Source organism: Oncorhynchus mykiss, chromosome 27, assembly GCF_013265735.2.
Source record: "Oncorhynchus mykiss isolate Arlee chromosome 27, USDA_OmykA_1.1, whole genome shotgun sequence".
Classification (NCBI taxonomy): domain Eukaryota; kingdom Metazoa; phylum Chordata; class Actinopteri; order Salmoniformes; family Salmonidae; genus Oncorhynchus; species Oncorhynchus mykiss.
The window spans coordinates 4329507-4342580 of record NC_048591.1 but is presented as its reverse complement, the minus strand read 5'-3'; the positions used below and the strand labels follow the sequence as shown (position 1 = coordinate 4342580).

At 42.8% G+C, this 13074-nt stretch overlaps 1 protein-coding gene across 2 annotated transcripts in view; it reads right to left on the bottom strand.

Moving 5' to 3' along the window:
• The window catches only part of si:dkey-103g5.4, a 48840-nt gene that overhangs the window by 18540 nt on the left and 17226 nt on the right, over nucleotides 1-13074 (bottom strand). Inside the window, exons 11-22 of one of the 2 annotated variants that reach the window (XM_036965312.1) lie at nucleotides 5735-6133; nucleotides 4921-5091; nucleotides 4640-4797; nucleotides 4269-4409; nucleotides 3827-3974; nucleotides 3376-3527; nucleotides 2978-3103; nucleotides 1681-1870; nucleotides 1506-1580; nucleotides 1136-1297; nucleotides 968-1027; nucleotides 502-618 (exon numbers count right to left, since the gene is read on the bottom strand). In XM_036965312.1, the coding sequence (XP_036821207.1) occupies nucleotides 502-618; nucleotides 968-1027; nucleotides 1136-1297; nucleotides 1506-1580; nucleotides 1681-1870; nucleotides 2978-3103; nucleotides 3376-3527; nucleotides 3827-3974; nucleotides 4269-4409; nucleotides 4640-4797; nucleotides 4921-5091; nucleotides 5735-6133 (1899 nt within the window). The remainder of the gene's footprint in view (nucleotides 1-501; nucleotides 619-967; nucleotides 1028-1135; nucleotides 1298-1505; nucleotides 1581-1680; nucleotides 1871-2977; nucleotides 3104-3375; nucleotides 3528-3826; nucleotides 3975-4268; nucleotides 4410-4639; nucleotides 4798-4920; nucleotides 5092-5734; nucleotides 6134-13074) is intronic. The other variant, XM_036965313.1, reaches the window with a different exon arrangement.

Below are 13074 nucleotides of genomic sequence, written 5' to 3'. Positions count from 1 at the left end.
TCCCAACTGTCTTCCTTCCTGTCGCGTTTCTGTGTTTAGACTTGAACTGTTTCTGAAATAGTCTTCTTACTGATTCCTTATTGAACGCCGGAGTTGGTCTCAAATATTAACTACTACCGTGTCAAATTACATTTGTGTTGAACAAGGACTGGCTGAAAAGTGTCCCTCACCAAGCCTTTTGTTCAAAGAGGTGGTACAGTATGTTCTTAGTCAGATCTTTCTCCATGCCAGTGTCATCCTTTACTTCCTCTTTGGGGGGTTTTTGTTATTGTTTTTGGTACAAACTATTTGGTGACTAAAGGTTTGCAACAAGAGAAGTACATATAAAAATACAAATTGTTTTGTTTGTTATTGTGTGTTGTTCGGTTATTATATATTGTGGTACGTGGCGGAGCAATCGTGTGTGTGAGGGTCCTCTTTAATCTCTACAATTCTTGGCCCAAACACATCACAGGACGTTTGTAATCTGCGTTTTACTCTACAGGCTATTGTGTAACCCACCGTCGAGCTCCCCCCTCAGAAATCCTGCATCTTGCGCTGGGCCCCTCAGCTTCCTTTCCACACGCTTTAGAAGCTGGAAGAGTGGGGAGAGCGCCAGCAGTTTATCCCACTCCCCCTCTGTATGGGAAACATCATCACAGACTTATACTATGCACACATACTGTACACATATAGCAGGTCACACAAACATTTACATGCCATTATGAAACACTCATAACTTATCTCAGGGCTACTTTTTTACAACAAGTCATCCTTGTGATCGTGTTTGAGAACCTCTGTAATTCGTCCAAACACTATACGTAGTCAATATGTTGCCCACAAGGTAGAGACATATTCAAAGCACTTGAGTAGAATTGAAACGAGATGAGATTACAATTTCTCTGCACACAGTTACAGTGAAAACAACATAATAGTCATGTTAAGTCTTTTTGTGTAATAAACAGCACCTTTCAATGTTGTTCTTTACCTGACAGTGTGGGGACACAGACATGTGACTGCTGAACAGATTCTTTCATAGGCTCGCCCTCTGTGAAGCAATGGGATATCGTTAGGACTCTTCATAAATATGATCAGCAGAGCCTATGATGAAGTAAAGGCAATTCATTTATTAAATCATGAATCAATTAAATCTTACCTTGTGAGTGCATGTCAGAGATGGCAGCTTTTCTGTGAGCTGTCTGTGAGTGAGGAGGACTGGGCTGGGGGACACTGAGGCCCTTCGAATCCTGGTCCTGAGGCTGTTCCTTCATTGGGTCTCTCAGAGACTGGGTGGAGATTCCTTCATAGATATCTCTCACTGTTAAACAACAGTAATCCTTTTTACTAGATAAGGCAGTCTTTATGAACAACGAGCAACCGCAGTAGAATGGTTCTATTGCATAGAACAGTGTGATCATTTAGAGTCTAAGTCTTTCTGTGACAACCCACAACACTAGTGTTGCCAGTACCATGCTCCAACCAACCGAGCCAACTGAACCACTAGGACCACTGTCTATTGCGCCTACCTTTAACCACAGGCACGGACTCTGTCCATGCACGAGAACATGTCTCCAAACCAAACGTCTGTTTTGTTGACAAACCTACAAACACACATTTGACAAAAAAAAGCTATGAAAACAACATCCTTATCAGAAAAAAAAAACAAGACTGAAAAATGCAACATAATGCTTGCTGAGGTACCAGAGATGCGCTGGCGGTAGGTGCTCGGGGAGAGACTTGGCTCTTTGTTCTCCTCCAGAAGCTGAATGAGTCGCTCCATGAGAGGCACAGCTTTCTGCTGGGTCAACGACACCACCTTCAGAGGGTTACTGGGGACCATCAGCCTGGCCAGCCCAAACTCCTTGTACCAGAAGGAACCTGATAACACAGACTGGATAGAAAGATACGCTCAATGGCAACACGAGTCGACTATATTAAAGAGATAGTTCATTCAATAACAAATATACAGTGAGCTCCAAAAATATTGGGAACCTGAACAATTGTTTGTGAAATTATACAATGACTATTAGGTCAAAGATAAAGTTCATCCATGTCAGGTGAACCTTATAGAAATTACAGCACTTTTTGTACATAGTCCCCCCATACACTTACAGTATACACTACTGGTCAAAAGTTTTAGAAAACCTACTCATTCAAGGGTTTCTCTTTATTTTTACTATTTTCAAAATTGTAGATTAATAGTGAAGACATCCAAACTATGAAATACCACATATGGAATCATGTAGTAACCAAAAAAGTTTTAAACAAATCAAAATATATTATGTATTTGGTCCAATATGCACAGCACGCAATGACGACATCAAGGTTGTGACTCTTCAAATTGTTCGGATGGATTTGCTGTTTGTTTTGGTTGTGTTTCAATTGCTTTTGTACCCAATAGAAATTAATGGTAAATAATGCATCATTTTGTCACTTTGGAGTCACTTTTATTGTAAATAAGAATATAATTTGTTTCTAAACACTTCTACATTAATGTGGATGATACCAAGACTAAGGATAATCCTGAATGAATCGTGAGTAACGATGAGTGAGAAAGTTAGAGGTACAAATATCATGCCCCCAAGACATGCTAACCTAACATTTTTTTGGGGGGGATGATATTTGTGCTTCTGTAACTTTCTCACTCATCATTATCCGTAATCACATTAGCATCCATATTAATGTAGATGTGTTTAGAAACATATTATATTCTTATTTACTATAAAAGTGACTACAAAATGACATTATACATTATTTACCATGAAAATAAAGCTGACAGTCTGCACTTTAACCTCATAGTCATTGTATCAAATCCAAAGTTCTGGAGTACAAAGCCAAAACAGCAAAACATTGGTCACCTTCCCAATTGGGCTCCTGAGTGGCACAGTGGCCTAAGGAACTGCATCTCAGTGCTTGAGGCATCACTACAGACACCCTGGTTTTAATCCAGGCTGTATCATAACTGACCGTGATTGTATTGCTTTCCGCCTGTGCTTACCTGCGCTGTATCTGCACGGAGTTGGCAGAGTTCTCGGACACAACGCAGCGCTATAAGAGCAGCATCTAGTTCTGCCTGCCTGGAGTTTAGCTGCTCCCATATTTCTCTCTGTCTCAGTTTCCCATCCTGGGAGACATACAAGAGAGACTCAAAACAACACATGTCCATATTTGTGAGTCATTGTGACACATTCATTTCTTGTACATTAACATGCCGATTACGATCCATCTCCCCTTAATAAATTATACAATTCATCTTCACCGTAAAATGATTATATTTTTCTAGTGAGCAAGCTTTTTAGTCTAGGACTAAGCTTAATCTATGTCCGGGAAACCGGCCCCTAGTGTTTACTTGATCTATATGTTTGCATAATCGGATTGAACTATGCTAGATCTGACCATGACATGGATTGATGGCGTCTGCTCTCTTCTCTGTGCTGTCCATCTTTCCTGGTCTTGCTGCAGTTTCTCCACGCACACGTTCACCCTGTCCAGCCCAGCCACCAGCTCTGTCTGCCAACAGCACTGCTGCTCCCACTCCTTATCATCACCTAAACACAGTGAGACACACACAGACACGTGCTGAGTTGTGGTAACACAGTATAAGCCACATTTATGATTCCCCACCGGAGACCGGGGCTCAATCCCAGCCACCACTTTTTCCACTGTTACTCTCCTCCTCTGAATTCCTTATTCTAAATGAAGTTCAAATCCATAAAATGTACACACACATCACAAGGTAGCCTAATATGCAATCAAAAGCATATTACAATATAGCTTTGAGCTATGGATAAGCCTATCCAAATCCACTCTCTAACGATTAACTGAAGTTACGCCAGACTTGCAATACCTTGAGTGAGGATGAGCAGAACGTGAGGAGGCAGGAGCAGAGACAGGTCTGAGAGCTGGGATGCTCTCCTCTGGGCTTCTGACTGGCCAGCCTCATGAAGCTCTGCTGCAGCCTCCCTCAGTTGCCTCTCATTGTCCACCCAGTTGGCCTACAGTGCACACACACACACACACACACACACACACACACACACACACACACACACACACACACACACACACACACACACACACACACACACACACACACACACACACACACACACACACACACACAAAGAATGGATAAAGATCTCCATTATACACTAATGCCACTAGGGAGATGAACATAAATCAAAAGGACATGTATGCGTTCAAACAATTCAGCATGAGACAAATCATTTCCTGTTTGTTGAGGACTGAGCAGCCCCATCCATCTGCCTGCCCAGCCTAGTTCAGCTTACCTGCTCAGAGTCCTCCTGAGTGGCCACAAGGACACAGTGCTGCAGAGCTGCATCCAGATCCCCTAGCAGCTCCTCCTCCTTCTGTTTCTCCTCTTTCCAGTACCTGTTCCTCAGACACCACTCCTTCTGCAGGGCCTCCACCTGGCATCCACAATAAGTCAAAAAGAGATATGTGTGATTTATCCTATGGAACTCAACCACTATGTGTTGATTATGTTAGTTGTTTGAACAAGGGACTGAAAAGCACTCAAACGCAACGTGTTGGAGCCACCTTGTGTGCTTTACCTGTCATTTTGGGAACATGTATACTCACAATGGCCAAGTTGAACGTGTTGAAAAGAAACGCAACCAGTGTAATTTATCTTTCTTACCAGCACACTGTCAGTATTATCTCCCAGAGCCAGGCAGTATGAAGCAGTAACAGGCACAACAGTCTGTCTGGACACATCCAGGCGAACCCCCACAACAGGAGCCAGCACCCCTGTTACAGGGTCCACTGTCAGGGCCCCAAAACGAATCGCAACTAGTCCTGTCGAATAACATACAGTAGCACAGAAATACTGATATGATATACTATAAATGTATGGCAAATATATTAAATGTACTTCTGTATCAGGCAATCAGTCAGTCCATCCATCCATCATCCAATCACCTTTGCCATCTGGGTCCTCCATGGTTCCAGCCAGGGGGACAGCGAGTCCTGACACAGGGTCCATTTGAGCCCCCAGGATGGGGACCGTTAGGCCAGAGCCCTGTGGATCAGGATACTCCATCCCAGGCAGTGCCGGCAGGGACAGATCAGCACCAGGGAGATGTATTTCTCCTAAGGAAGTAGGATACAGATGTCAGGTACTCATAACTCCTAACCCTTTTTACCCCGAAAGAAGTGGGAATAAGGGGCGGCCAGGAAGACAGCGGAACTTTTTGACGGACAAAACTAACTGATGGGCCTAAACTTGGCCTTCCATTCTCTCTATTTCTAAACATCTGGATTAGCAGTAAGGATTCAATCAGATCATCGTTAACCCGCTGTAACCGACAAACGCATAGCTTATTATTGCTCTTGTTAAGACTGTATTGGAGCTGTCAAATCCGTCAGAGGCTAACCTTGCGGTCGCTGTCACAAAACCATAACCATCCCGACTCCTTATATCCCACCAGCGTGAGAAGTTCAGAACAAGAAAGTGTAGGCTATACAGAAAATAATGACTCTTAATTTGAAAATCATTAAAACAAAATAATAAGGATTTATATCTTTATATATGGGATTTCTACTAATGCGATGGCAATGTCCACAACAGGTATAATGCTGGGTGCCTCTTATGGATTTGATCGTTTCAATGCATTTACACCTCTGACACACCTAAACAAAAGCAATGATAAGCTATCCAGTTGTTGGTTACCGTGGGTTAAGGCTGATCCTGGACAAAAAGTTAAGTACACAAGCAGGTGTGAAAACAACCTACCTTGGACGCCACCATCTTGGACAACGCCCCAGGCCCAGTCCAGCAGGGTCTCCAGCCGGCTCAGCAGCTGCAGGTGACAGTGTAGCCCTTTCCCCCAGGCCTGCTCCAACTCCTTGGCTGCAGCCTGGATCCGTCCCAGCTCAGACTCCTTCCTCTGGGCCTGCAGACCCAGCAAACGCATCTCCCCAGAGCCCCAGTCCTCTCTGAGCCCACGCAGAAGCTCCACCAGGCGGATACGGGCAACCAGAGTCTGGCTGTTCAGTAGAGTCTGGAATCCCCCGGCATGAGGCACCAGCTTCCCAGCCCGGATGCTACCGCCGCCCACCCGGACCACCATGCTGCTCAGGGGCTCGATGAAGGACTCGCCCAGGAGGAGGCCGCCTACTGGAAGCACCGCTCCTAGAGAGAGGGATATGACATTATGTGTAGGGCCAGGAGTTTGTCCTTACCATTTGACCTGACCCAGAGAAACTTAGTGTCCTAGTTACAGTTTTTCCTGGTTCAGGTCAAGTGGTCAGGGAAAACTCATGGTCCTAATTATGGTTAAGTCACCAGTTAATAGGCTATTGTCTTTTTTGCAGAGCTACTTTTAACTCTGCTTCAGCTAGATCTTAAAACCCAAAATAATTGGTATAACATTGTTTAGTGTTTCAAAACACCAGTATGGTGCCCGTATTGGGACTGCATCAAACGTCCATGGAAGTTGGGTAGTACCCACATAAAAATATACTAAAGCTTACTATAGAATACTATAATACTTACTATAGAATTCTATAGAATTATGAAGTAAACTGTAGTATACTGTAGAATCCTATACTCCACACTGTAGTATCCCTAGATAATGTAGTGCTTACTATAGACATTTGTAGTATACTTTAGAATACTATACTATACATGGTACTATCCCTTGGCCATGTGTAATACTTGCTTTAGAATGTTGTAGTATACTGTAGAATACTAGACACTGTAGTATCCCTCGATACTAAGGCTTACTTAGAATTGTGTAGTATACTGGAGAATACTATACTACACACTGTAGAATCCCCTCGATTGTTGAGGGGTGTTTACTATAGAATTTTGTTGTATACTGGAGAATACTATACTACACACTGTAGTATCCCTTGATCATGTAGGGCTTACTAGTGTTGTAGTACTCCAGACTGGTCTGGAATCAGGTCTCAAGACCATATATTGAGTGTCTTGGTCTTGTCTCGGTGTCGTAAACATTTGTACTCGGTCTTGACTCGGTCTTGACTCGGTCTCGGTCTCGGACAGTGAGGACTCTTCATTTCTCCCCGAGACCAGCGGAGTAATAAAATCTCATAATCATCAGCTTCCATTCAGTCAGCGCATAAAACCAGGCCAAATATATACACTCCTTTCTTGAAACATTAATACGGTATCTTAACAGCATTCATATCTATTATAGACAAGTTTGCGCAGTGGAGAACCTTTGGGCCTTCAGTGTGTGGCAGGTTCGTGATTCTGAAAGGACAGCAACAGGGAACGTCACTTGACATTCAGAACATCCGGGGCTCAGACCTGACTCGGAGTGGGGGTCTCTGCACGACCGAAATGAAGCACCCCGTACTCTTGGTCTCCCACGTTAGCAGTGAACATTTTGCAGAAACAACGATATGTCACATATCTCACTGCTTCCTTCCATGCACTGTGCTCTCCTAACACCAAATAATCACAACTTTTTAATATTAGTTCAATGGATTGTGGTCAGTAAACCCATGGAATATATTGTTAATAGTACAAATTACAAATCAAATGTATTTATAAAGCCCTTCTTACATCAGCTGATATATCAAAGTGCTGTACAGAAACCCAGCCTAAAACCCCAAACAGCAAGCAATGCAGGTGTAGAAGCACAGTGGCTTGGAAAAACTCCCTAGAACGGCCAAAACCTAGGAAGAAACCTAGAGAGGAACCAGGCTATGAGGGGTGGCCAGTCCTCTTCTGGCTGTGCCGAGTGCATAAATATGTTGTCATTTTCCTTACAGACAACTTGTTGGAAAAGGTATGTATTATTTTTGTTGCAATGTTTTCATAAACAATGTCCAATATTTGATTGAAAAAAATAACTAATGATGTTGGTCAAAACTAATGTGAGATTTTCATGCTTTGCGCACTTGCAACATATTTCAAAGGGTTATGCCACACTTTGGATTATGTTGCACCTGCGTAAACTCACATTAGCAGTAGGCTTGTATTATAACTGTAGTGGGGGGTACACAGAAAACTTTTGCAGATAATATGTAGAAACTCATGCACCAAACACTTGAAAATCATGATTTTATAATATTTGTGGTAATACATCAGATTCCAAGGTCAAGGACAATATTTCTACCTGTTTAATTAAACAAGAAAAAACGATATATTGCCTATTTGTCAGCTGAAAACGACTGTCCTGTTGAGGGTAGCATCAATACATATTGCTTATTTGTCAGCTGAAAACGACTATCCTGTTGGGGGTAGCATCAAACTATATTGCATATTTGTCCGATTTTCCAAGCGTGTTAGTATGTATTTCTACGTCAATTATCATGATGCATTCTATCTTGGGTCATTGGGCTCCTAAGCAGGTATGTAGACATCTTAATAAACTGAAAGAGCTCTCACAGCTGCAGCTGCTAACTGGAATGGTAACCGCGGCCTTCAGTGATGCCTTCAGTGATGGGAACACACACATGACCAGTATGTGGACACGTGCTCGTCGAACATCTCCTTCCAAAATCATGGGCACTATGCATTGGGGCAGGTAGCGTTCTCCTCGCATACGCCAAACCCAGATTCATCTGTCGGACTGCCCGATGGTGATTTGTGATTCCATACTCCAGAGAACACTTTTCAACTGCTCCAGAGTCCAATAGCGGCGAGATTTACACCACTCCATCCGACACTTGGTATTGCTCATGGTGATCTTAGGCTTGTGTAAAGCTGCTCGGCCATGGAACGAACAGTTCTTGTGCTGATGTTGCTTCCAGAGGTAGTTTGGAACTAGGTAGTGAGTGTTGCAACCGAGGACAGATGATTTTTATACTCTGCATTCGTGTTCTGTGAGCTTGTGAGACCTACCACTTCGCGGCTGCGCCGTTGTTGCTCCTAGGCGTTTCCATGTCACAATAACAGCACTTATAGTTGACCGGGGCAGCCCAAGCAGGGCAGAAATTTGACTTAACTGGTCTCTTCAGTATGGCCATTCTACTGCCCATGTTTGTCTATGGAGATTGCATGGCTGTGTGCTCGATTTTATCCAACGGGTGGGTCTAATCCTGAATGCTAATTGGCTAAAACTGCATTCCAGCCGGTGTCTATTCCACAAGCTAAATTTGATGTTAAAATGCCTATTTACTCTGTTCCATTTGACTGCTCAATCGACTGTCTTATCAACCCAGCCAGGCACTTTATAAACTTGATCTCCACTATAAAAAGCCTCTAGTCATTATCTCACATTTCTTTTAGACTAACATTTAGTTAACAGGGAGATTTGTATAAACCTTGCTGTCTGTTTCCAACATTTGCAACATTGTTTCCATATTCAAATTCAATCTCCAGATGTCCCATAGTAATGATGGGAGTCAGGATGAGACAGACACCTTTTCTCAGCCTGTCGAAATCATGAATCAGCATAATTTTTATGGATAATTATATACAAAGAACTATCAATAGAAAGCAGGTAAAATGAAACGAAGTGCAGGTAGTTTGCAGTCTTTCCAACTTCAGTTTGAAGTGATTGTGTTAGCTGTCTTGTTGGCTAGCTCCTCTGAAAAAGTGTCCTAATGAGAGCACATTTTCTACGCCTGGCGAAATCGCATATCATTAGTTTATTGTTATGGATGTACCCATATAAATGTCACTAGAAAACAGTTTAAACAAACACAAATGCAGCAACTTTGCTGTTATTCTGGCTGCACTGTTAGACGTGACTAAGTTAGCCGTAGTTGGCTAGCTAGCAAGCAAGGGATAAGAACGTTGCCAGCCAGTATGGCAATGGAACATTTAGAACGAACGAACGACTGGGTCACATCCATAGATACAGAACAAAAAGACTGAACGACTGGGTCGCGTCTCTGGCAACCGAACGACCAGCCGGCTTGGGTAGCAATAAATATGTGTGGAAGGATGAAATAGTATGAATAAATTAATCAACATAAATATGAATAAAAAATGAAAAGCTGAAATGTCTTGAGTAAAACTAACTATTCAACTCCTTTGTTATGGCAAGCCTAAATAAGTTCAGGAGTAAACATTTGCACACAGAGATGCATCACATAATAAGTTAAATGGACTCTATAACCAATAAGTGTTTAATATGATTTTTGAATGGACGACGTCATCGATACACTTATTGACAAAGCCAGTGACTGATGTGGTGTACTCCTCAATAGCAGAAGAATCCTGGAACATATTCCAGTCTGTGCTAGCAAAACAGTCCTGTAGCTTAGCATCTGCGTCATCTGATCACTTTTTTATTGACCGAGTCACTGGTGCTTCCTGCTTTACTTTTTCAGGAATCAGGAGGATAGAATTATGGTCAGATCTGCCAAATGGAGGGCGAGTAAAGGTGGTCTAGAGTTTTTTTTTTTACCTCTGGTTGCTCATTTAATATGTTGGTAGAAATTAGGTAAAACATATGAGGATGAGCGATTTCCTGTTTGCTTATGGCCTTATACAGCTCATTGAGTGCTGTCTTAGTGCCAGCATCGGTTTTTGGTGGTAAATAGATGGAGAATATAGAATATAGGTGAAAACTCTCTTGGTAAATAGTGTGGTCTACAGCTTATCATTAGATACTCTACCTCAGGCGTTGGTAGGATATACGTGAACGTAGTTCATCTATTTTATGTACGTTGGCGAATAGGACTAATGGTAAAGCCAAATTACCCACTCGCCATCGGATCCTTACAAGGCACCCCGACCTACGTCCCCGATATCTCTGTCTCTTTCTCCTGCGAATGATGGGGATGAGGGCCTTGTCTGGTGTCTGAGGTAAATCCTTTGCTTCTGACTCGTTAAAGAAAAAATCTTCTTCCAGTACGAGGTGAATAATCGCTGTCCTGATATCTAGAAGCTCTTTTCGGTCATAAGAGACGGTGGCAGAAATATTATGGACAAAATAAGTTACAAATAACGCGTATAAACATACACAATAACACAATTGGTTAGGAGACCGTAAAATGGCAGCCATCTCCTCTAGCGCCATTGTAATACTAGGGGTTTAAATACTTTCTGAAGGCACTGTATAGAGCATCAGGATCTAACAGTTTATACACACAGAACATGTCAGAAGTGGCATCTTTCTTTTTTTTTAGAGGTAATGTTCAGCATGTACTACTTCCTCTGGCTTGAGAGGAATATTATACGTTTCTCTTCTGTGGGCCTCCCCTCTCTCTGTTCTCTCTCTTCCTTGCTTTCCGAAGTTGGATCACCTATTATTACAGAATAGTATCCGTGCCGTAACAATATGGATTATTCTGAACAGAAAAACAACGACGCAATATGAACAACAGGCAAATAATATTTACCTGAATTTAGCTAGGTAAAATATGGGATCACTAATGCTCCATATTGATATTAGTAATTCATTCAATCTAAAGCCTGATTAACATTCAACTGTCTTAACCTATCACTAACCACAATACCTTGTGTTCTCTGTCACTTTAACAACAAAATTGACACACGTGCAGTCATGGGACAAACAGACGAGTTTGTCTTACATGGTTAACATGTAAACTATATTTTGTCTCCATTGTTTATTGAAAGCAAATAAATGTGCACAATGACCACTTACTGTTTCATACGTCATTACAGTTGTTAGTTACTAGTAGCTAGCTAGCGAATTTTTGCCATATTTGCATTTACATGAAATCAGTTAAAACACCATGAAACAAGATTCGTTATCAATAACAAGACGAAACATGCTGAAATGAGCCAGTTACGATCCCCCACACATGGCAATGTCTTGTCATTCTTGCTAGCAATCTGGCCATATAGAATCACAACAGTGTGACTTCTGCCCCATGGAAGCGCGAGAATCGTTTTCGAGATGTGTGAAATGCTACAAGTAAATATTTTTCTATATATTTGTTTATTAATGCTACAAGTAAAAAAATATATTTTTTTTTTATTAATGCTACAAGTAAAACAAAAAAATATATTTTTATTAATGCTTCAAGTAATTTTTTATGTTTTATTTTATTAATGCTACAAGTAAACAATCTATTCACTTACTCCTGCAAATGCAATAACTGTCTCCGTGTTTGCTGAGCTGCATCTCTAGCCCTTTTTCTCAAGAAGAAATTCTGTATGTCCATCTTCTTCCACCGTGAGTTCACCGTGGGAGAGAAAGTGATGGTGCTCGTGCCCACGGCCGAACATCGCTTGCTGGTGCAGTGGAGGGGACCCTACGAGGTAATGAAAAGGGTCTCACCGGTCAGTTACCTCACCAAGCAACCTGACTGGAGGAAGAAGGTCCAACTCTATCACGTAAACCTGTTGAAGACGTACCATGGACGAGAGGAGGAGGTGGCTTTGATGGCCCTGGAGGGCAAAGGAAAAGAGGAGGCTCTACCAAACTCTCCTGCCGGAGCAGTCAAGACAGCTAGACAAGCTGATTATGAACTTCGGTCGAATATTCTCTCCATTCCCAGGACAAACAGATGTCCTGTTCCACCATATCCACACTGAACCCGGGAAGAAGGTGCATATCCGCCCTTACAGGATTCCTGAGGCTCGCAGAGTCATCGCTGGGCGTGATCGAGCCATCGACGAGTGAGTGGTCCAGTCCCATAGTCCTGGTCCCCAAATCCGATGGTAGTATGAGACTCTGCAACGATTTTAGGGGCGTGAATGCCATCTCTACATTCGATGCGTATCCCATGCCCCGCGTGGATGAACTCTTGGAGCGCTTAGGAAAGGCCAAGTTCATCACCACCCTGGATTTGACGAAGGGATATTGGCAAGTGCCTGGTGGCTCCGGAGGATCGCTCAAAGACTGCATAGTGCCGCTGCAACTTTCCAACGCCTCATTGATGCCATTCTACGACCCCATCAAGAGTATGCAGCGGCATACATAGACGATGTGGTCATCCACAGCGAGGACTGGGATAGTTACCTCCTGCGATTACAGGCGGTGCTCGTGAGTTTGGAAGCCACAGGGTTGACAGCCAATCCAAATAAATTCTGCCTGGGCCTGTCCAAAGCGGAATACCTGGGGTACACCGTGGGGAATGGGAAAATACGCCCACAGGCAGAGAAGACCAGGGCAATTCGTGACTGGCCTCGACCCCGGACCAAGTGAGACGTTCGGGCCTTCTTAGGGATAACGGGAT